Genomic DNA, 26,024 nt, shown 5'->3' on the forward strand with positions numbered 1-26,024 from the left:
ACTGGAACTGGTTATTCAAATCTGCAGAAAGCATCGTGAGAGTCCTCTAAATACAACCACTTTCACTACTCAATATACATCCAGGATAAATGGAATAATAACTTGTCTACAGCAAGCAGCTGATTCCAACCCTTCAGCCACAGTTTAACAAACACCAGCAAACAGCAGGCTGGTATTTGTTTCCCTAAGCAAAAACTGTAAAAAGATGTTAGTCCCACTTTTTTCTCATTGGCAAAACCAGACATGACAAAACCTGTCACCAGAATGAGACAGAGAGAGAAAACTGAACTATGAGGGAGAGAAAACTCTCCTGAATTCCAGATGTTTCAGTGTCTCCTGGAGCCCAAATCTCAGATGTCTTGGGTTGAGATTACTTAATATAAGAAATGTAATTTGGGCAGTGCTTGTAGCAGACATTTTTTGCTACCTTTATATAAAATTGTCTTGTCTGCAATAGCATGAATGGGAATGAAGACTGAACTCATTTTCTTTTCATAACCATTAAAAATGAAAAAATTAAAATCTCAGCAACCTAATAAAACACACGGGAGGTTAAAAAGTAAAACTGGCTTGTTACTAAAATAGGCCTTAATATAGAATGCCTGTAATAATGAAAAAGGGTAAATGAAAAGCATGCTGATTCCTGTTATTCTTTGAGCTAGACCATGCCCTTGGGTAGTACACGAAACCCCAGAAATGCAAAATATGAAAGTAATAAACATACAATTGCTCAGAACTTGATAATGATCTCTGTGAAAGAAAATCTGAGGATTTTTGGTAGGCTTTGATGATTCTGAACATGGAATTAAGCTGAATGTATTTTAAATTAAACCTAAAATAAAAACAGCTGCTGGAAAACATGCATGACCAAATTCCTCATCTGAACACGTGCTGCTTTTGGCTATTTTCTTTTAGATTTTCAAACTTCACTGGCATTCTGTATATTCAACTCCAGCATGAAGCACAGCACAGTAGCTACTGCTGGCATCCAGTTAAGCCAATCTAATTTTATAAATGTTTGCCTGACGACTCAGAACCACTGCTATTTCCATTGGTGAAGGATTACACCACCAAATAAATTTATTCACTCTGGTAGCTGCAATTCTGTGTGTAACAGGGCCTAAGAGAAATACAGGCATTAAGGTTCATGAAGTTCCCCCTACTGCTCTGATGGCAACCCTCAAAGTCAAATAATCATATGGAAAAAAGACAGCTAATTAATTTTTCTAGGAGTTAATCTGAAGAGCAAAACAAGATGGATCCCTAAGTGGGATTTTCCTGTATGAAAAAGATTTGTTCCATTAAAAAAAATAATACAGATGAAAGAGACACCGGAGAAGAAATCACTTCTATTAATAAACATATGAAAAAGACTTATTCCAGCACAGCAAGCCAGAGGGCAAAATTAACAAGATGTATAGAATTCACTTCCACTTGTGACTGAATTACCCAACAAAAGATATCCATGTCTCAGTGGAAATGCCCTAATCAAATAAACTTTGAAATACCATCTATTTGGAAATCTGACCCCTCTACCCCCAAATCTACAAGGTTCTATGGAAATTCAAGAGACACAAAAAACAGTGTTCTGCAGCACTGTGAACTGAATAACTTTCAGACTTGCCATGGTTTTGTTGATAAAACTATAAACCATGTGTATGTATTGTTTCCTTTGCACTTGGCAGGATGACAGCAAAAACTTGAAAAATTAATTTCACAGTAATCAAAAATAAGTTTTCTATCCCATATTCATTTACCTTTAAAACCTGAATATCTAAAAAAATAACACACATCTTAAAAAAGCCATTCCTATAAAAACCTTTCTCACTTTGTTTTAATCTCCTTGTAGCATGTGCATGTCTCAGAAAACACTTTAGAGTGAAAAGCCAGATGTTTTCTTCAGCCTAAAATCAGCCCATAACCACTGCCAAAACAAGGCAATATTAACCATACCTAAAGAGTAGAAAATAATTTTTAGAATATATCCATAAATCTGAAATGCCATCAAATGGAGACAGTAGGAAAAGAATTCCATGTATACTGGGGAAAAAAATCAAAACCCAATAGAGTCCACATGCTCCACTCCTGAAAATGCCTCCCAGCACAAAGATAAGCTTTCATTGCTTTGTGCAGGAGTAATTCTCAAGGGTTTTGGGTAACCAAGTTACTCATAAAGTTGTTCCATGACAGGCATGGCACACAGAGGACAAGAGAAGAAATTGAGTTTTATTTGTGTGTAATCCTCAGGAATGAATCCTGCAGCTCCAACAGCTGCCTACCCCCTCACAATCCCAAATGTCTGCACCTGATCTGGCACCAGGAGTTGGAATTTGAATTCCAGAATTTCAGATTTCTCTTTTCCACCCATTAAGCATGAATTTTACTGCTCAGCCTTCCCTGACACCCTGCCTTGCTGAAGGACCTGCTGGCCTCTGACTAACACAAGGCCCAGCTCTCAAGGGTGACAAAATATGAATGCTTTGGGTTGGAAGGGACCTTAAAAATCATCTTGTTCCACCCCTGCCATGGGCAGGGACACCCTGCACTGTCCCAGGTTGCTCCAAGCCCAGTTCATCCCAAGTGTCTACAGCTGATCTGGCCACAGGAGTTGGGATTGATGTAACTCCAGAATTCCAGATTACTCTTTTCCACCCATTAGCATGAGTTTCACTCCTCAGCCTTCCCTGACACCCTGCCTTGCTGAAGGACCTGCTGGCCTCACAAAACCATGAATGCTTTGGTTTGGAAGAGACCTTAAAGCTCATCTTGTTCCACCCCTGCCATGGCAGGGACACCCTGCACTGTCCCAGGTTGCTCCAAGCCCATCCAGCCTGGCCTGGGACACTTCCAGGGATGGGGCAGCCACAGCTTCTCTGGGCACCTGTGCCAGGGCCTCCCCACCCTCACAGGGAGGAAATTTTCCTAATTCCTAATCTGAAGTTACTCTCTGCCAGTTTGAAGCCATTCCTCCTTGTCCTGTCCCTCCAGGCTCTTGTAAAATGTCCCTGTCCCCCTTTCCTGCAGGCTCCCTTCAGGCACTGGAAGGCCACAATGAGCTCACCCTGATCCCTTCTCCAGGCTCAACAATCCCAGTTCTCTCAACCTTCCCTCACAGGAAGGCTTTCAAACTGGCAGAGAGTAAGTTCAGATTGGATATTAAAAGAAATTCTTCTGATGAGGCCCTGGCACAGGTGCCCAGAGAAGCTGTGGCTGCCCCATCCCTGGAAGTGTCCCAGGCCAGGCTGGATGGGCTTGGAGCAACCTGGGACAGTGCAGGGTGTCCCTGCCCATGGCAGGGGTGGAACAAGATGAGCTTTAAGGTCCCTTCCAACCCAAAGCATTCATGGTTTTGTCACCCTTGAGAGCTGGGCCTTGTGGCAGTCGGAGGCCAGCAGGTCCTTCTGCAAGGCAGGGTGTCAGGGAAGGCTGAGCAGTGAAACTCATGCTTAATGGGTGGAAAAGAGAAATCTAAAATTCTGGAGTTATATCAATCCCAACTCATGTAGACAGATCAGGTGCAGACACCTGGGATGAACAGGGCTTGGAGCAACCTGGGACAGTGCAGGGTGTCCCTGCCCATGGCAGGGGGTTGGAACAAGATGATCTTTAATGTCTCCATCCCTCTAATAAAACCCCAAACTGTGGTGATGTGAGGTCCCCAGGACGAGGTGAGAGATGAGAATTTGACTTCATGTTCTCAGAAAGCTGATTTATTATTTTATGATATTATATCATATTATATTAAAAGAAATGCTATACTAAAACTATACTAAACTGTAGAGAAAGGAGACATCAGAAGGCTAAACAAGAATGATAATGAAAGCTCATGACTGACTCCTCAGAGTCTGACACAGCTGATGGTGATTGGTCATAAATTAAAAACAATTCACATGGAACCAATCAAACATGCACCTGTTGGTAAGCAACCTCCAGACCACATTCCCAAGCAACCCGATAATTACTGTTTTAATTCTTTTCTGAGACCTCTCAGCTTCCCAGGAGAAAATCCTGGGCAAAGAGGATTTTTCAGAAAATACCATGGTGACACCAAACCATAAAGTCCTGTGTTCCTGCTCCACTGTCCTTCCACATGGAAACACAAAAAAGAGGCAACTGGAAGGCTGCAGTGATGTTTTTAGAAGGAAACGGAGCTTGCTAGGGAATATTTAGCAGCACCCAGGCTTTTATATGGTGGTCAAAATATTCCCTCCTTGCAACTCACAAGAAGATAAAATTTTCCAGAAGTTCAGAACAGCACTGCTTTTACCACATCCAGCAATAACTTCGCACAGCAAAGCACCAGAGCTCAGTCCCAATGTGGCAGCAACATCTGACAGACACGAGCTCCCCCTCCAACCCTGGCAGGCACATGGAGACCACACAGTTCAGGTGAAATGGCACAGAAAATCCCACTTTCTTTGTAATTTTTCCATCTTTTCCCATAGCTTATTATAGACATTTTACTCATATGTCAGTATCAGAATCTATTTACTAAATAAAACCTAAATAATCTCAAGATTGTCAAGAAACTGACCTTGGAATCAAAAGACTGCAAATTTTATTAAAGCAGCGAGCAAGACAATTTCCAATTAAAAAAATGTGCAAGAGCACAATACCAACCATGTCAGCATGTTTTATTGGAAACATTTTATGTTTGCCTGGACAAAAAAAAAGATGAAAAACTGCAGAAAATTAAAATTATTAGTTCTTATTTTAAAATATAAGAGACACTGGTTTTATCTTAAAATATCTTCACGTTCAAAAAAGTTCAATTGCCTCAAGTAAATGGACATCTGTTTTGCAAGAGTGAATTTAGAAAAGTCAAACTGGGCAGTTACACATAAAGATATGTATGTTTGATGTCACATCCCCAAAATGTCCCAGAAAACACATCCACCATGGCTCCTACCACTGGGGTTCACCATACTTCACTTTTGATTCATTACCTGGAGCAGAAGTGGGACCTTATTGCAGTTTAATAGTTGTAAATAACATCACAGAAATTTCCAAATTTGCACTTAAATTCAGTACATACACTTTGGGCATGTCATCATCACTGCCACATTTAAGCCTTACTGCTTTGTTTAGGTGATGTGTTTGAAACAGATCAAAATACTTTCAGTTAACCAAATTTTTTACATATCCACTTCCAATAAACTCTATGAGTATGACCTTGCCGATGTTCAGTACATTTAGGAAGCTTCTGTATTTACACTGGAGTAGTGAAGAAGTTACTGGGACAGCCTGGATTTGGATATTCCCAATCCATAATTTTGAATGTGGATGGCACTGCAACTCAATGCTTTGTGTCAAAAGAATGCAAAGTGCACCCTCATAACAAGCAAATGAGCTGAAATATAAAAATGTGCTGTGGCTTGGAAGCTGAAGAAACTTTCAGGCACCAAAAAAGCACAGCAATAAAAAAGGAATATTTTGCTATGCAAATCTCAGTATTTTTTCCTCCAAAGAGTATTAAGTCCCTAAGTAATTCACAATTAATAGGTCTGTTCTTGACAGAAAATGTGTATTACATTAAAGGAAGAGAAGTTTGTTACTTTTACTCAGAAAGATTTGAGAGTTTCCAAAAGCTGCGAGTGGCATAAGCACTTCTTCAGAGAGGTGCTTCTCCTCAGAGGTATAATCTTACCCTTTTCAACAGGGGCCTGTTAAAAGAATTTATTTGTGAGAGGATAATCTTGTGCAGTTTGAACTTTCTCACCAAGCTGCCTGCTCATTGCTATGCTGGGTGGGAGGTGAGGCTGCTTGCAATGCCAGCCATGTCTATCGAATCAGAACTAACCTTTTGTTCCACTCATTTTCTCTGCAACTTTCTGCCACCAGTAGCCACCTCAAAAAAAAATAAAATAAAAATACACTTTTGAAGCCTTGGTGCCTTTTAGGTAATTCACTTCTAACATGGTTCAAAATAAGGAAGTTTGGTGGTTTTGTGGAAAGCCAATCAGGAGTTTTTGCAGAACACAGAAATGTGTGGCCTTAACTTTGTCACCTCCACTTTGTGAATGCTCATCAATCCAAAAATAAAGGGAATGTCATCTCATAGTGTAACACCAACTGATACCAGGGTCCCAAAATAAAGACCAGAAGACTGATTTTCATTAGTTATCAATGCCATCAGAATAGCAAGATTCTGACAGCAAATCAGTTTCAGAAAGAAGAAAGATCCTAATAAATCAGAACTGGTGATACACAGAAACACACTAAGAAGAGCAAAGAAAGACTGATGACTACAGTACTCACTTCACTTTACAGAAAAGCAGTACTCTTAAGGAGTAAGTACCTGTAACTTACACTACACACACAAAAAATATTAGTGCTTGCTCACTAAACATCATAAATGCCTATAAAATCATAAAACATATGCACAAGTACCCTGCAATCCAAAAAAAACAACCACAGTCTCTGAAGGAAAAGCACACAAAACCAGCATATAAAATTAGAAAACCTTATTAAGCAGACACTGGGGATGTATCAAGAATGCAGCTTTATCACAATCTTAAACCAAAGAAAAAGCATATGATAAAAATGTGTTTATGGTTTCTCTTTTCATTCAATGCTGTGTAGTACATTTCCAAAGTATCAAAAAATCATCTTGGTAAAATCATGAACTGTAGGAGCAGCACTGGGGAATCTGATAAAGAAAAAATTCTTTGTTAGCCAAGCCACAAAGCATCTACAGAGGCTCACTGATCATGAAAATGCCAGGAGGGCTGACAGCTGAGTGACAGAGCAGCCCTGGGATGTTCCCTTCCCCTTGCAGAGGAGCCCCTTTGATAGCATGTCTGCTCCTCCTGGGCAGCACAGCTCCTGGGCACAGGGCTGAAAGCAGCAGCCTGCCTCAGGAAAGGGGACAGGCTGGGGACAAGGTCCTCACAGGGATAGGCTGGGCACAAGGTCCTCACAGGGGATTCACAGGGACAGGCAGGGCACAGAGCCCTCACAGAGCCCACAAAGGGACAGGATAGGCACAGAGCCCTCACAGGGATTCACAGGGACAGGCTGGGCACACAGAGCCCTCACAGGGACAGGCTGGGCACAGAGCCCTCACAGGGACAGGCTGGGCACAGGGCCCTCACAGGGACAGGCTGGGCACAGAGCCCTCACAGGGACAGGCTGGGCACACAGCCCTCACAGGGCATTCACTACAGGCTGGGAACTCCCTTTCCACCCCTTTTCCTTCCTCTACCCCAAGGGAGATCAGGGAGCTCTGCAGCTCGGCCCAGCCCGTGCAAGCACCAGGCTCTGGCAGCACCACCTGACACTGCCCAGGAGCCCATTCCCAGGAAGCCCAGTGCTGGCACCTGGAGCTGCCACCTCAACTGGAGCTGCCATCCCATCTGGGAGCTGATATCCCTCCCACCTGGGAGCTGCCATCCCACCTATCTCCCCTGGAGCTGCCATCCCAGCTGGGCATGGAGGAGCAGCCCTGGCTGGGGCACAGCAGAGTGAGGAGCCCAATTCCTGCTGCACATGCAGGGTCAGGGACTGGCAGTTCAGCATTTCCAGCTGCCACTCCATCTCCTGCTCACTTGAAAACGAAGCCTGGGCTTAAGTGCTTTATGGGACTGGGGCCAGGCTGCTCAGTTTCTTGCAGCACTGTGTTTTTATATCCATAATGTCAGCTCAAGCCTTCTGCCAAGGAAATCCCTTTTCCCAGAGTTTTGTTTATTTTTCAGGATTGAGCTCAGAGAGTGCTGGGGTTAACCTCAAGTACAGTGGCCTGATTGCCACATATGTTGAAGACACTTTCTACTGAAAAGGGAACTCTATGAAGTATGCTCAGTTTATTAGTCCCTAACTCTGCAAGGGACAAGCAAAGCAGCACAGGGATAAGTGTAAGTGGGGCTCCCCCAAGCAATCTGTGACAGAACAGACAGTATGCAGATGAAAAAGTAAATTAAATAATGCCAAGTCCAAGAAACACAGCATTGGATTGTTTATGCTTTCAGAACCTAATTTTTCTCTGTATATTTTAAAAATCTAAAACTCTAAGATGAAAGAGAAAGGGAAACAAGGGAGTACTTGGAAAAAGATTTCAGAAGAAAACACTTGAGCAAAACCACTCGAATCACTCAAAAAGAGAGATTATTTTCCTAATCATGACCAACGTGTTGGTGAGAAATGACCCTAAAATAACCCTAAACTTTTATACCCAAAGATAATCAGCTTCCAAAACTAAAGCAAGAGAGAGTTTGGGTTCAGGAACTTTGTGGGAAATTCATTTCTGTAACACCTTCCCCAGGTGGCAGCAATGGCTGAAGAGGCTCAGGTGGGGAACAGAGCAGGACTGAGCTGAGTCCCACAAACCCTGCAAGGCCTCGCAGCTTTGAAGGCTATCAAATACAAGCAGATTTTAAAATCTTTGTTTCCCTTCTGCTGTTTGAGTAAGTGCACTTCCTTGGAGAAATTCTCATCAAAAATTTAAGAAATAAATTATAAAAAAAAATATGAAAAAATAGAGCAAAAGTGGAAAAGAATTTATGGTCTTATGGCTTGGCTTAAGAAAATTTACATGCTCCAAAGCAAAAGTGGTCATGAGGTCTCTGGCAGCAAACCAGTGAGGCACAGACTTGTTCTCTTTCATAAATCATTTTACAAACAGACAGTGTGCACAAGGAAAACTGGAACCACTCACACCTTGCCATGACAAGATAATATTTTAAGTCTCACTCACCCATTAGTCCACAAAGTAATGATGGGACAAAAACAACTTGTTTGGAGTCTGATGTCAAAAAATGGGATTTATACAACAAAATACTGTAAAGAAGTGATGAAACACTTTCATGGGTTCAGATGCACTGGGGAGGAACATGAAAAGACGTTTTTAAGTGCATCATGTCTTATGAATTGTAAACCCTGGGTCACTACATGTAGTCTCAAAATAAACCCATGGACTGGTTACACATTTTCACAGTTAAATATAATGAACAAGCCATTCTTTTTTACTGTCAGATCATCATAAATGTCACTTCAACTAATCATCATGAAGAATTAAGCTCATATCAAAATTCAGAGTCTAGCAATGGAGCAGCTGAAATCCTGCAAGAAGCTGACTTCATCATTCCATCAGGGATGAAGCCCCACAGCTGAGGGCATATCCTGGGCAAGCTCAGACAAGGAGAAATACAGATTAAATATACTCAATGATTAAAGCTTGCAGAGTAATGCATCACATACCTCACAAAAACCCCAGCAAAACAAAAAGTGCCTTTTTTTGTAAAACCCACAGGACCAATTAAAGGGAGAGGAGCAAGAGAAACTGAACAAAAGCCCTGAAGATGTGCTGCAGTGTGGGTGTGAAGGGGGTGGGTGTCACTCACACACTCCTGTCCCTCCCCAGTATCAGCAGCAGAGAAGCAAACACCTGAGAAGGCCAGGCTGGGTGCTCTGCAGAACTCACACACTGGTTAGTCCAGCCAAGCCCCCTCCAGCAAGGGCAAAATATGGCTAAAAGCAGCTTGAAATGTTGGATTAGCCAAGCAGGATAGTGTGAGGGGAAGACAGACATTATTGATGTTGATAGGTCTTCACCAGCACTCCAGTATTCTTCAAATACTGGGGAGTGGGGGTGTCCATAATTTTTTTTCCAGCTCTTTTCCATGTCTTTTGTCTCAATTTCTTACATTCTTTTCCCACTGCTTTGCCTCCATATTCTTCTACATCTCTTTCTCCTGGGTTAGCTCTTTTTTCTTTCCACACAAACAAGATTCTCTCAAAACCACTGCCTGTCTCATTCTAACTGTGAATAGTGTAACTTTTCTGTTACCTCAAATCCCTGTTTCAGTTCTTCCTGTGTGCCTCTCTTCCCTTCTGCCAGTGTCCAGCAGTTCAGAACACAAATGACAAATTCCTGTCATAAATAAAGGTATAATGTACAATTCCTGAGAATTTGCCTAGTTTAACTTCTTCCTGCAATCTTCTGTTCCCTAAAAGATGTGTTCCTTGAGTCTGAGCTTTGTCCCCAAATTCTCACCTGTGTCACACTCATTCATTGGAAAAAAAGAGGAGAAATAACGTAATTATAATATAGAGAGCATATTAGGAATGAGAACCAAGGGTAAACTCCATACACCAAGTACAGCAGTGAGTCAAAACAACCTGTCTTACTAAGTGAAGTTTTTAACAGAAAGTATTGACAAAGAAAGAAAACAGGGGACAAAGCATGGACATCTCCCTAAAAAGAGCCAACAGATCTTTCAAACTCTCTCTCTCTATATATATATTAAAAAAAGTATTTATATATATATATATAAATATATATATATAGGTAGATATATCTATATAGGTACAGATATATATATTTGTGCACATCTCTGAGTACTCCCACTGTGATCCCATGGGAGCAAACAAGGATCCTTCTGTAAGGGCCCAGTGATGGGCAGAAATGCCCCAATCTCCTTTTCCACCTGCCCCTCAATCCTCCTTCTGTACAACCAATTTCCTGCTGCTCCTGCCAGTCCAGCACACCAGGGCTTTGTGCTCACCTTTCAAACTGCATTCCTGATCCAGCTCCAGAAAACAGAGCACAGACCTGAATGCTTGAAACAGTCTAGAAATTACTGTATTTTTTTCTCTTTCCTCTATCCTCCAGTCCTTATTAATATTTCCAGTAGTAAATGCCCTCTAGGGAGCTCTGCAACAAGGAGGCTCACCTCTGGGAAAATGAGGATTCATGTGTTGCCATGGCTCACAAGCTCATGAGCTATGGGGCTGTAATGAAAGCAACACAATTTCATTACAGAGGATTAAAACTGTTTGATCTCACAGAAAACAACTACAGGAGATAGGCAGAGCAGGTTTGCAGAAATCAGAGGCACCAACATACACTTCAGGTAAGGAAACAGAGGCTCTCAGCATTGTAAAAATCAGCTTTGGAAGTTGTGTCAGTTGTGCCAGTAACTCAGGTGTAACACACTGTCAGAATGTTCACGCTCTGCAAAATCAGAGCCTGAACACTGAAAAATCAGGATATATATAATATATCCTGATATATATATATGATTTTATACTATCTCCAGTTAGTGACATAGAAGCCAACACATGCTTGATGTCACAGACAACAAAATGCGTGTATCTTTCTACATAAATGGCAAATGCTGCTCTGAGCAGAGTCCCCCTGAGCTGGTCAGGGCAGACAGTGGCTCCACTTGGCCCAATGGCTGCAGAAAACTTCTGCCTGCTGCAGAAAACATTTTTGCAGCCTTAGAACAGCCACATCTCTCTAGGCTTAAAGTTTCTAAAAGGAAATGCAGGTCTTCTATAAATGCTGTACAACAAGTCCAGTAACTACCATTTATAGTTCCATTGCCCACTTCTCTGGTTTATATAGGCATGGGTGGACTGGAGGAAAATTCAGTGAAGGTTTTGTATAGATAGACTAGAAGAATAAAAAAACAAGTAAAGCTTCACTACAATTAATAAAAGCCTAGAGAAACACAATAAAATCACCAGGGCCTTTGAGCTTATCTGGCACAGAACGGCACACACCCCATGAGCCACCAACCAGGCTCCTGTTTCCAAGCTGTGCCCCAGGTTCATTAGCACAGCTAAGCATTACAGCATTTCTCCTGAAACACCAAATACTGCCATTGGTCATTTTTCCTCAATTTTTCCAATTAATGTTAACCTAACTGAGCTGTGGCACACTGGGAGGCAGCCAGCACTGGTAATATCAAATATTGACAGGTAAGAACACATTTGTATTCTCTTTCGCACACTAATGTCCACAGCTCCACTTATTTTTCAGTCTTCTAGTCCATCTGTACAAAGCCTTCACTGAGTTTTTCTCCAGTCCATCTATGTCTACATAAACCAGAGAAGTGGGCACAGCTTATACAAGGGAAAATGGAATTATAAATGGCAGTTATAGGACTTCTTGTACCTGCATTTAGAGAAGACCTGCATTCCTTTTAAAAACTTGAAGCCTAGAGAGACATGTGGCCTTTCTAAGGCTGCACCAAAATCTACTTAGAATCCAAAAAAAAAAAAAAAAAGACAGTATTTCAAAGTAAAGACAGAAGAATTATCACACAACTTCAGCTGGAGATTGACCAGACAATGCCCCGAGCTGTTTGTAAAAGAACTTGAAGCACTGAGATTGTTTGGCACTGCAGCCCCTAAAAGGTGAGCAGGGAACGAAATGAAGACCTACAAGTTTTGTAAACAGATTAGCCCCCAAATGCCTCATTGATAAAAACAGGACTGCAAGTTATTGATAGAAAATCCAGTGCTAGAAGTTACTTTATAGTTCAGTTTTTATATTCAACAAAATATAACACTGTTCTAGGTACAATATAGATGGCTGGTGTGTGTTTGGGGTTTTTGGTCATTTTTCCCCCAAAATCTAAACTATGCTAAATGCAAAATCAATGAAAAGCTTTCTGAACTATCTTAAAAATGAAATTAATCTGGGAAAATTTATTGTTTGAATTGGCAAATCCCCTGCTGGCAACCAAACGGTTAAAGAAAAAATAAGGGGAAAAAAGCCTTAAAAGACTCAGGAGAATTAGCTGTTGCTAAAACAATTTTATGGTCCTTTCCACTCCAGTGGAGGTAGTTTGTATGGCTGACTGGAATCTATTCAATGCTGTCAAACATCTAACACTCCCATAGCCAGACGCCTCACAATGAATAACAAGCAGCCTCGCTGCCAATATGCTCGAGCTGCATTTTTTACCAGGGACTGGACCCCAACCCAGCAACACTCCAACTTCATTGTTCCATGCCTTGTTAATTTATAAGACCAAAAATTAACCACAACAAACAGAAGTGCCAGAATTCTAAAGCGTTGCAGCTACAAAATCCATCATATTTAACAAACCACAATACAGAAAGTCAGGTTCGTAAAAAGAACCTGCACATCTAATTTCTCTTTTGTAGTTTAAATTGATTTCATAATAGAAAATAACACTCAATTTCAGCAGATGACTTCCATAATCTGGGGAGGCTCACAGTAAGTGCACAGAATAAAAAAGAAAGAAGTAGAAACAATGAATAAAGTGTACACAACTCTCGTTGAAACACTAAGCACATCATCTGTCATCCTGAGTATCATCATTTCCATAAATATTATCCCACCCATTGATTGCCTTGCTCAGTGCTGTGCTTCAAGCAGAATCCTGGACTCTTACCATATTTACATCCTTCATCTTTCAGCTCTAATAATGCTGAAGTGCTGACACCAGCCTCTCATTGCAGGGAAGATAGAGAGTGCTCAGTGACAGCCCTGGCTCTGGGAAATTACAGCTCTGCTCTCCTGGCAGCTTTATGATTATGGCTCTGACAGGCCCTGTGTTCTGGAGCTCATCTCCTGCCCTGGGCACATCCTCCTCTGCTGCAGCACCAAGCTAAAGTCAAACAGGACACACACATTTCCATGGAGGTATCCTGGAGCATTTTCAGCTTTGGGGGGGGGAAACCAGCACCATTCTCACCGTGTTTCAAACACCTGATGACTCTGGGGTTTACTTTTAATTATACTTGCTGCTAGAGTTCCCAGCATCTAATTCTCTAGGAACCATAAGGTGGTGCTGAAAAATCCCAGAGCCTGGGTTTGTAAAACAAAGTGAAGCAAAGCAGCTGTTTTGAGAAAAAGTGGCCCTATCATGCAAACAGCCCTGAGAAAAACTAAACTCAAGTCCACAGCAGAACTCATGAGCTCATTCTTATTGAATAAAAATCGCTGCTGCACTTTCAGAGTAAGCTGATCACCCACATCAAAACAGACACAGCTTAGAAGGAGTGAAGAAAAGGAGAGGGCTGTGAGTGTCAGTGTGCACAAGTGCTTGTGGGTGCTTGTGCTGGTCGTGAAAGCACTGACCATCCCAGAGGACAGGTTGGGCAGCTCTGCAATGCTCAGGGACATTGCTCCATCAGCCATTCACTTTGAAGGATGTATTTAGAAGTAGCATCAATGAGGTATCATTGTATTTAAGCCTAAAGAAAACAACAATGAAGTAATAAAATGTAAAGTTCAGGGATTTACCACCACTGAATTTTTTACCTAAATACGGGTAGTACCTTTAATAAAAAGCGATTTTTTAAAAATTTATTTTTTACAGCATTGTTTAGGCCTCTTGCTCTGAAAGCAGGGCACTATTTCTTTCCACTCATCATAAACCTGCTGTCCTTACTCTTTACATCTGGCCCTACAGCACTCATTAGCACATGCACTGGAGAAGAAATACCCAAATTATGCACAATTTCATCTGGTTTGAAGCATGCACATCTCCAGAAAACACTCAGCTAAGAGCATTTCTGGGACCCCACAGACACACACAAATACCTGACACATTTTCAACAAACACTGGCACAAGTGTACCTTGACTGTAAACAGGAAAAATGGCCACAAAAACACAGATTGTCCCAAAACCTTAACCACAAATGATGAATCACAGATAAAGCTGGTCTCAGACCAACAGCAGGTATAAAGCTACATACATCAGTTGCATTGATATCAGTGTTTAACATAAGCCTTTTAGGTTACATACTTACACAAAATCCAAGATTTAGGGAATGAAAAGTAGAACTTGAGTGCTGCTCCAGCAGGCAGAAAAGAGCTTTTTATCTTCCTACAGACTAATGAGTCATTAATAGTGTGGTTAAGCACTATCAGCAAGTCAGCAGCCAGTGGGGAGGCAAGCTGGGCTTTCCTTGTGAAGGGAGAGACACATCCCTGCAAATGCATCATCACTCCTGCAAAAGCAACTGAAGGCTGCACAATTTATGTCAAATCCAATTCTTAGCTACATGTTTAGTCAAACAACATGACAGCTGGATAACACCCAGCAAATATTCTCAGAACTAACACAATTGTAATTACACAATTGTGTTTCTTTATTCCTGCTCCACTTGATAACAGACTTTTGGAAATATGTATTTCAATTTAACCTACTCCATTTTGACATAAATACTTAATTTCAAGCAGTTCCGTTGCTACAGATGAGAGGATCCTTTACCACCAGGAAATGAGGCTACTCTGTGGCATCAAACACCTGCATGGAAGAGAACTGTCATTACCCAACAGGGGCCAGAAAGCTCCTTGGATCCCCCCAGGGAGCTGTTCAAGGCTACATGAGCTCTAATTCTGCAGAGGACTTCTGGAACAGATGGAAATAAGGCAAAGGCATTAAACAATTTAGATTATTATTTCCAGAAATACTTCTACAGTACTCAAGTGTCAAAATGCTTTTAAATCAAGCAAATTGCACGTGGCAAGACTTACAAAGCTGACTGCAAGAATTAGATGCTTACACTCCATGAAATTCAGTTGATTCCAGAGATACAGCTCCACTGCTGCTTTTTAAAAATTCACCCATGACTGACCATAACATGAGAGCAGTATCTTAATGAGTATAAAGGCCAAGAGAAATAAACCAGAAATTTAATGCAGATTTATTTTTGCACGTTTACAGCACGGTGAAAGCCACCCCCTTCCCTTTCCCACAGATAAGGTCATTGCAAGGTGTGCCCTCAGGGCAATTCCCCTGCTTTTTACAAGGTCTCCTCCTGCCCCGGGATTCACAAAGGACTTGAACTGATGTACATTCACATAACCTGGGTTCATGAAGAACCTGATATGAAAGGACTGCAAGAAGTGCTGCTAAATCAGGCAGGGCTGCTTGGAGATCTTGAACAGAAACCTCATCACAGCTGAGGGCTCCTCCAGTTTTCAGAGGAGGTTTCCTTCTAAGTGCTTAGAAAAAGCAAAATGTCATTTAAAAAACCTTTCCCTGTCCTTTTTACAGTTGTTTTCTGCAATCTAACCACAAGGAATTGAATATACTGCTTTAACCTCTGCTAAGTACAGTTTTTATACTTATTGACAGCTGGTGTTGATCATTTGAATTGGAAAACTTGCAGGAAGGAAGCACCTGAGTTCAGCCCTGAGTGTTCTCCAAAGTCTCCAGGAGTGTTTTATGATACCATTCAATGTCATTAATCAAGCAGTTCATTACAGGCTGGCAGAAACTCTTTGTTGCTGTGAACTCACTCAGCACAAAGTTATTTTGTTCATAGTACTGCCACTTCCTTTTCAAATTTGTAAGGTTACTGTGCATCAGCCTCCTGCTGCTGCAAATTTGGCACTCTTTTCTCTAAGCTTTTCTTTCCCTAAAGGTGACCATTTAACAGATCTTGGGTCTTTTTTATTTCTGCATTCCTCATAATTTAAGACACCTGAGTTATTTTCTGTAAGCCTTCCAGACACTGCTGAATTTTTACCAGAAAATTTATAGTAAGATTTTATATTTGTTTTCCCCAAAGGCCCCTCTCCTGTAAGTTGTGGCTCAAGGCCACTGCAGTAACACAGGCATTCCAGGATACCCCAAGTGTGTTTTTCCACTGGCAGATGCCCCTTTCTGTCCTTAAACTGAATCTAGAAATCTATAGATTAAATCTATATATTAAACTGAATATAGAAATCTATAAAGTTTGCTTGTTCAGTGCAAAGGTCCCATATGCTGCTTCTCAGCAGGGATCATCTGTTCTGCTTAAATGCAACATTTAAATCCACTGATGGAGGAGACTGATCAACCAGCCACCAAGAACAACCATCTATCTACATGTATTTTCTGTTTGGTCTTTTTTTTTTTTTTTTTTCTTTTTTTCACTGCCCTAAGCTCTAATTTGCTGTTAATTCTGTGTAATTTGCCTCCCAGGTCCCAGTGACACCCCCCAACTGCACAGGCATGGAAAGCCCAACTCCTTTGTCTGCATTTTCTCTGTCAGCAAGGACAGCAGACCTTGCTGGAAGTTTTCACCTTCTCGTGCCTTTCTTGCATTTCTTCTGAGCCACATGAACTTTTAAGAAACAACACTCAAATGATCCGCCAAAAATAGGCATCAGAAAGTCTCTTTCATTACAACCTGAAATCAGACCCTTTAAAATACAAATGGTATTTAGTGGATCTTTTCTCAATATTATCCATCTTTCTCCTTGATGTCATAGAAAGGTTGTCAATGATTTTGCTCCAATTTTGATCACAATCACTATTTCTGTGCTTCCTGAAAATCCTGCAATTCCATGCATCTTGCATCTGAAACATCCCTTTCTGTATTTTTCCTGCCTCTAGCTGCTCCCCTTCCCAACGTTTACTCTTCTATCACTTTTTTATATCACTGTTAGCACATTAATTGCTGAGCTTGTCTCCAAGAAATTAACTGCCTTGAGGCACATCCTTCTGCTTTCTCCTAGTGCTTAATCTCTGATCATATCTTGGTTTTATAATCCCTATCAAGCCTTTTATTAGCTTTTGCTTTTATTACTCCTAAAATCACAAAACACAGTATGCTGGACTTTACTCTTGCCTAACAGTTATCCATCCTAAAAACAGCAGGTCTGTGGCTTTTTACATTCTCCTCATTTAATGCTTTCTCAGCCATTAGAACATTAGCAACAAGATAAATACTTTATGTTTATGAACTCCTTGCAGCTAGAACACAGAGAATTACCAGATGTGCCTTCCCACATTCCAAATATTCTGCTAGCATGCATCCCTTTGCATTTCCCATCCCTTTGCATTCCCACCACATGCAAAGAGATTCTGATCCAGGGACAGGAGAGGGGAACCTCTGGAGCCATGAACTGGCAAAGGAAATCTGAAGGAAAGGAGAATGGGAGAGGAGAGGAGAGGAGAGGAGAGGAGAGGAGAGGAGAGGAGAGGAGAGGAGAGGAGAGGAGAGGAGAGGAGAGGAGAGGAGAGGAGAGGAGAGGAGAGGAGAGGAGAGGAGAGGAGAGGAGAGGAGAGGAGAGAAAAGGAAAAGGAAAAGGAAAAGGAAAAGGAAAAGGAAAAGGAAAAGGAAAAGGAAAAGGAAAAGGAAAAGGAAAAGGAAAAGGAAAAGGAAAAGGAAAAAGAAAAGGAAAAGGAAAAGGAAAAGGAAGGAAGCCTTATAGGAGCCATGGAACAGCTCAGTGGGATGTGGCTCTGGGGTGTAGGCACTGTTTGTTACCCCACCTGCTGACACACCTGCCCCACAAGCTCTTCAGAACTGCCTCTCCTCCTCCTCCTCCTCTCTATTTCAGTTGAGACTAGTTTACTTTCACTCTGAATAAAAAACAAAATTAACATCGGCAATGATGTGTAAATACAGAGCTCGTACAGCAATGCAGAAACTGAACACGTGAAAAAGGAGACCAGCTTTAAAACACAAAGGCAGAAAAAGAAATAAACAAAGAGGAAGATGCTGAGGGTAAGGCAGGTTGGTGTGTGTGGCTGGCACCACGAGGCAGCCAGGGCTCCTGGCAGGAGGAAGGACAATTAGATTGAGCAGAGGAAAGCAATGATGCTGATTGCTGGTGCTGCAGACCCGGGGTGGCCTGCATTAGGCTAAGTGAGCTGGATGCAAGCCAGCATCATTGAACAAATGGCATGGCACATCCCCAGGAATCTGAGCAGAGATTACCAATATCTTAAAGGTGACCTCTCACACTTGCTATCCCAGCAAATCAGGCAATTCTCTTGGCTGTAATGGACAAGATCAGCAGAGGCCACTTTCCTCAAGTTATGCACGCCTCATACAAATAGGATTTTTAGTTTTAGATTTAATATCAATTGACTGCACCTCATTTGAGCAAAGTATCCTAAGTGCTTTATTGGTTTATTTCAGCCCTTCCCCATTTTAAAGAAAACATAATCTAACTTTCCATTATTCATTACCATCCACGCAGGCAACAAGAGAAAAAAATAACCCTAATTTTTAGCCATATTGTCTATTAAAAATGTAAAATGTTTCCTAAAAGGGCAGGCACATTAATTAAGGCTGCCTCGGGATAAATGAAGATTACTAGGAGTGCTCTGCTTTCCTGGATGAGTTTTCCATTATAATCAAATGAAACCAATTACTGCATTTGTAATGGAAACTACCTAAGCTGAGCATTTCCACTTTTGCAGAAGCTGGGGAGTACAGTGCACAAGCAAAAAAAGGTCCCCAAACACTTAGGAAAGGAAAAGAGAATGAAACTTTTCTGGGGAAACCAAAGAATCCTGAAAGTGAAACCAGCAGTAAAACACTGGGTACACATCAAATGGCCCCAGTGTAATTGAGAATCACAGCCTGGATTCCCAGAAGCCATCTCCAGCAGGAAATCCTGATCCTGAGCACTGAACTCCTTTCTGCTTCTTTAGAGGAGAAAATAAAGCCTAATTAGGCTCAATTTTCTAAATAATGGTTATCCTCTGTAACTAATCAGGAAAATTTTAAACCAGTATCAGATGAATGCTTGTTCAAACAGTGAAACATGCTCTGTCTTCTGAATATCATCTCACTGTGCAGGCACCTGAAAGGATTGAGGGTAACACACTGAGGCATAGCTTTTATTTTCAAACATCCTTTGCCATCCTACTGAGCACACACAACAGCACCTTCTTCTGCACATGGAGGTTCTGCCAGTGACAGAAAGCAAAGATAACTTCAGGGAAAAAAGAATTAACGGAATTTCAAACACAACAGCATTTTCTGAACTTATTCCAAATGGAAGAAGGCAAATGTTTAAAGGTATTGCTAGGGAACTAAGAAAGCAGTTCTAAATAAAATTATTTGAATAATCTTTAAAGAGAGTCTGGAGCCTGAAAGACACTTGAGAGAGAATGCTACTTCCACATCACCTAAAAGCAATACACTCATGGAGTTCACCCATGATTATCCAATATTCACCTGGACCATGAATTGTACCCCAGTAAGCTAAGCAAAAGCACATTAACTATGAGGCTGATAAAGGACATGCAGAGTTGTGTTTTAGCATTCTGTCCATGAAATCAGCAATGAAACTCTACAATGATTTTAGAGGTATCCATCTATAGTCAGATAAAACCAATATACAGTAATGGTGTACTTTGATTTCTGGTTCCCTTTTAGACTCATTTAAAAAAAACTTCTGAGTGAAAATAGGGGCAGAGGCAGGAACATTGTACCCAACATGTTCTAAGTTTAACACTCCTCTATGGGGAACTTTGTGACACCACCAACAGACTTTAGCACAATGCAGACCTGCAGCACCTGCAGGCTGCAGTGCCCATTATCCTACCCAAGAACCTGGAAAAATTTCATAAAGGTTTTCCATGTTCATCTCTGAATGCCAGATAAACTAGCAAGTTTGCCATTCATGAAAAGGAAAGGGAAGCTGAGGCAATATGAACTGAGTTTTAACTAAAATATCAAGTGAAATTCTATTAGATTACAGCAGGGGTTGGGGTTTTTTTATAATTTATGTGTTATACTGATTCTAAGTATGGCTCTGTGAGGTGTTCTACAGTGAAGGGAGCTGCCATATTAGAGATTTTGGAAGGCTGCAAACATAGAAGCATTTTTCTCCTATTAAAAAACCCTTCCTTTGTTAGAATAGACTCTGACACAGCTTCTTTCTGTGGAATCTCTAGACTACCTTCTCTCTTACACGATGTGGTGACCAAAGTTCTACACAAAAATTACATATTTAAATCTGTGCATTTCCATCTCTGCTCTCTCCAAGAATTCCTTTACTTTAAAGACAGGCAGATCTACCTGCATTTTTAGATTAGTCTTTATACCCTACTTAAGGCCACACTGCTAAATATTTTACCACTGACAGTTGTGTTAACTTCATACAGACATAGGCAGCTGCATCATCAGTCATTTCAGTAATTACTATCCTAATCTCCAACACCTTGAGAGAACACCTGCCAGTCATATGCTGCTATTATTTATATCACAGTTCTACCATCCTAGTTCTTTCCCCTTAATCTACACCACTCACAAAGCTGTTTCCTATTCAAGTGCATTTTTATCCTTTACTTATGTAAATGCTGCCAAATAAGTCTGAATGTTTTCACGCTCTTTTCCCAACTTCTGTATGATAGGTGTGCTTATTACAGACCTGTACTCCCTTCCTGATGTCTCAGTCAACACAAAAGTAAAGGGACTGTAAAATTGTCAAAGTCAATTCTTTTGCCTTTATTTAAAAGCTCACTTTTCAAGCCTTTATAGCAAATCCTATGGGATGTCCCCACATGCTACAATTACATGCCAAGATTACACCTGATTGATATCCAGTATCAATTTTTGTTTAGAAAACAAAATTGTGAAAATCAATACTTCTGTCTTTATTTTAAAGCTCGCTTTTGTAGGCCCTTACACAAAATCCAGTGGGATGTCCTCACATGCTACAGTTACATGCCAGGATAACACCTGATTGATATCCAGTATCAATTTTTGTTTAAAAAACTGTGCAGACAAGGCAGAGTGTGACGGTGTTCACAGGGGTTCTTGGATTGGGAAGAGACGTAGATCAGACTCCATGTTTCAGAAGGCTTGATTTATTATTTTATGATATCTATTATATTAAAACTATACTAAAAGAATAGAAGAAAAGCTTTTCATCAGAAGGCCAGCTAAGAATAGAAAAGAAAGGAATGGTAACAAAGGTTTGTGGCTTGGGCTCTGTGGCCAAGCCAGCTGACTGTGATTGGCCATTAATTAGAAACAACCACATGAGACCAATCACAGATGCACCTGTTGCATTCCACAGCAGCAGATAACCATTGTTTGCATTTTGTTCCTGAGGCCTGTCAGCTTCTCAGGAGGAAAAATCCTAAGGAAAGAATTTTTCATAAAATTGTCTGCAACAGCAGAGCTCTCTGCTTTACTGGGTTCCTCCTAAAGAAACAAATCCCCCCAACCCCTTCATTTCAAAGCAGACCCTACTGACCCCCACCATAATTCTCTGTAAGGTCTGCATGGATTATTAGACACGGATCTATTTAAACACTAAAAACTGCTGCAAAGACCACACCAACTTGTTTAAATGTTTATCCACAGAAGGAGGGAACTGATAAATGTGAATGACACACAGTGAGGGAGCACTTACTGTGGCAGAGAGCTGTGGTCCGTTGAGCTGTGCGTGCAGGATGGCCTCGTTGATGGAGCTCCAGATGCCCGCCAGGGCCGTTTCCAGCTCGTGCGAGGCAGCCATTTCATTGGTGAGATATTCCAGCGTGGAGATGAACTCCCTCCACGGAGCATCCAGCTCTGCCACGCTGGCCAGGCAGCCCCTCATGACATTGAGGCAGTACCCCACGCAGGGCCTGATGAGGGTGAGCCCCTGGCAGTGCGGGCAGTACTGCATCCTCACCAGGGCCCGGCTGCACTCCTTGCTCAGCGCCGCGTGCTCCGTGCTGTTGATCACCTCGATGCCCAGGCTCAGCGCCTGGCTCAGCATCCTGCTGGCCCACAGAGATCTGGACAGCTCTGTAACCATGTTTTTAGAGTAGTGTCCAAAAGGATTGATGTCTTGCCTTGTGAGCCGCAGACACTCGGTGTAGTCCTCTGACAGATCTGTAATTCCTGGGTTTATGAGCCGGCTGTACACCAGAGGAAAGAGGCTGTCAAAGAACCGCAGAACTGCGCTTTCCACCGTGGTCTCTGCACCCAGAATGTAGAGAGAGATGTCTGTAAAAAGCTCCTTAACGGGCTCTGCTGCTTCTTTTGCCATAGGTCTGTAAGCTCTCTCAAACAGGGAACTCGTGCGGTTCTCAGCAAAGCGAAGCAAAGACTCAAAGGCCTCTAAAAGGGAGCAGGGGAGAGAAAGAACCAGAGGTTAATGGCAGGCACCTGAAACCTCAATCCACAGGACTAACACTGTCCTGAACAGGAGCATCAATAATTACATGGAATCTGCAATATCAGTGCAATAGGAGGTAATACAGCTTTCAGCAGTAATGTGATTAAAGGGACCCCCAAGTATTGCCTGTGCATAATGAAGACAACACTTAACAATTGTTTTTCTTAAAAAAAGATGACTCTGTTCTCACTAGCCAGACCCTGATCCACCAAGGACTCACACAGATTCCAGGCCAGGGATGGAGCACAGTCCAGGGCTGTGTAAGGTGGTTTTTAGAACTCACACTGCATTTGGGCAGTTCAGCTGGGTACACTTCCAAAGCATCCCTCAGCTCAATTGTGAGGCAACTGAATACACACAGAAGCTGAAGGTTTTGTTTCATAATTCTTGAGTAGGTGGCTGAGAGGCACTTCTTGCAAAGTACAACTCCAAAAGGAAGGAAAAGAATATTGCTGTGTGAATAAATTCTCTCCCCATTAACACTGGCCATGTCTGGACACCAGCCAGTGGTTGGGGAGGACTTGACATCATGTCCACTATGACCCAAAGCCAAAGTGAAATAAACAAATCAGGAAAACATTATCTCCTTTAATTACACCATTTCTGAGTGGCCTAAGAAAAAAATAATATTTAAGGAGTTCCACAGTTAACACATTTCAAATGGCACACGCCAAGTATTATACCCCCAACTACTGACTGGGGTGCTAGAATTCATGGCCAGGGCAAGGAAAGGATCAGTTTTCTAGATTATTTTTAATGACACAGAAGACAGTAATCCACACCATTCCCACTGCTTTCTTTGGAAGCTCTCCAACAAAAAGCCTCTGACATAAATCATCCTTGCACTCCTCTGGGTGGCAAGCAGCTCCAGGCGAGGCAGATCTGTCACTCCATTCCTCCTGAGGCCTGGCCAGATAATGGGGTTTGGTCTAATCCTCCTCTCCATTCATGGCAGCGTGGCTGTGTGATTCCCTGCTCTGCAGCACAGCCCCGGATCACGCAGAGATCAGCCCCACAGTACACAGCTGCAGATCAGCACAGCCTGGCAAGGCTCTGCAGCAAAGCCTGCACTGTGCCATCCCTGGGACAGCTCCCTGGGCAGCTGACTCCTGCCAGGATTGCATTACAATCCCTTTTAGCACACAGCGTGCTTTAACTACACTGATAACACAGCACAGCTCACTGGACAGCCATCAGCAGCATTGTGCACACACACGCTGCAAAAAATCACTGCAGCACTCACACTGGGATTACAGCAGCTAATAGCTTGGAACGGTTTATAAAATCCTAGAAATTAAGGAAGCAGATACACTCCAGTTGAAAAAGATGACAGTACATTCTTGGCAGGGAAACACCTTGCCAACTTTCAGACTGAAGCAGAGCTGACAACAATTCTGAAAATTTGATCCAGGATAGGAATCTTGACACAACCTAAACTGTAGTTTGTTGTGTGCTACTGCATGTCACAGACATCTTTTATTCAAAATTCTTTCTTTAAGATTTTTCCTCCTGAGAAGCTGGGAGGCCTCAGGAACAAAATGTAAACATTGGTTATCTGCTGCTGTGGAATGCAACAGGTGCAGCTTTGATTGGTCTCATGTGGTTGTTTCTAATTAATGGCCAATCACAGTCAGCTGGCTCGGACTCTATCTGAGACACAAGCTTTTGTTATTAATTCCTTCTTTTTCTATTCTCAGCTGGCCTTCTGATGAAATCCTTTCTTCTATTCTTTAAGTATAGTTTTAATATATATCATAAAAGAATAAATCAAGCCTTCTGAAACATGGAGTCAGATCCTCATCTCTTCCCTCATCCTCAGACCCCTGTGAACACGGTGACAACTGCACACTGTTAAAAGAGGTTTTCGTTTGCCACATCACTTCTATATGTTTATTTCTAAAGGAAACCAAAACATTGTTTTTATAGTACTAAAAACTCAATAGAAATATTACAAAACATAAAAACAGGTGTTTAAGTTTCCTCCCTATGCATGATCCCTTACAGATATTCAGCTTATCATTAAATTATGGGAGCAGGGACTGCTGTCTGCAATGCCACCAATCTCACTCTCTTCCTTTATGTGCCATATCCATAAAGGCACAACTGCAGGCATCACTCTCCTTACCTGAAAACTATATGAAATTCATTTATCAATGTGCTAGTGTCATTATTTTCCCAAGAAAATAAAAGCCTCAGTGAAACATACAACCAAACCATCCACTGGCACCATACATCCCAAAAAAAGAGATTTCAGCAGATTCCTGGGATACTAAGTTGCAGGCTAGAAACCATGTAGTATTTTATTTTCAAACCTCTTAACTGTGAAAATTCTGCATTCTATTAAATAAAATTCCGCATTTTTTTGAGACAAGCGTGAAATCATGATATATAATAATGACATTTATTTTTCATGGCATAAGGGAAAAATTGTGATAACAAATAGCTTCATTCCTCCTGCAAGAAGAGCCATCACACCAAAAATATGGCACAAAAATACTTCTTGGGATTATAGATATGCTGCAAACCCCTGTAAGGCATCATTGCTTCCTTATAACCAGTGGTCAGACACGAAACGTGACTTGTGCCTGAGGGCAATTACATTTCAGAAGGAAATATGCAGGTCTTTTTCCATTTTTAAGGCATTAAGAGGTGTTTGAGACAATCAAATTACTGTTCTTAGGCCTTTAAATCAGAAATTGTTTAAAGGAGCTTCATGCAGTCAAATTTGGCAACAATGGCCAGCTTGAGTTGTGGCTGTAAAGGGCAGGAGCTGCTGAGGTGATTAATTATCTGCTTTTTAGTGCTCTTTGTGTGGTACTTTGTACAAAGTTTCTAAACTCCAAGGAAGGTTTATCATATCTGCAAGATCAGCTTCTCATCTATGCTGTCAAATACAGCAAACTTCAGACAGTTATGAACTCACAAAAAGCTGAATTCTATGCCTAAAGATACACTGGGAGAATTATTTGATCATCTTTCACTGCCTTTGGCTTCAACACAACCCCACCAAGCAGCATGGAATATATTGCAAATATATCAATTCTGAACAGAAATAAGCCTTAACTGAAATAATCCAACACTTGATGAAAATATCAAATTATTAAAACAAATAGGAAGGTGGAGAGCACGGTTTGTTCCCATGCTGCTGAAAAATCCCTTTTTGATTTAAGACTACAGGAAAAGTGAAATGACAATTAGTTTTGAATTTTGAATGCCCACACTGGTGACTACTTAATGAAAGGCTGCATCACCTGCCATGGGGAGAATTTTGTTCAAACCATGTGCTCATGGATGATAGTCATCATGTCTTTTCCTGGAAGGTTCTGCAAGATTTCCAATGGAAACGGGCTCAGTTTGGTACTAATTCCTCAGAGGTAATGCAATTAATACGTGTAATTAATGCAGATATGCT

General features: G+C 41.5%; 1 protein-coding gene across 2 annotated transcripts in view; it reads right to left on the reverse strand.

Annotated features, from left to right (window-relative positions):
• LOC102065418 (glypican-5) overlaps positions 1-26,024 on the reverse strand; it is a 366,403-nt gene that overhangs the window by 257,025 nt on the left and 83,354 nt on the right. For both annotated transcript variants that reach the window (XM_074546780.1, XM_074546779.1), the window contains exon 3: positions 21,860-22,554. In XM_074546780.1, the coding sequence (XP_074402881.1) occupies positions 21,860-22,554 (695 nt within the window). The remainder of the gene's footprint in view (positions 1-21,859; positions 22,555-26,024) is intronic.

The sequence above is a fragment of the Zonotrichia albicollis genome, chromosome 9 (genome assembly GCF_047830755.1).
Source record: "Zonotrichia albicollis isolate bZonAlb1 chromosome 9, bZonAlb1.hap1, whole genome shotgun sequence".
Classification (NCBI taxonomy): domain Eukaryota; kingdom Metazoa; phylum Chordata; class Aves; order Passeriformes; family Passerellidae; genus Zonotrichia; species Zonotrichia albicollis.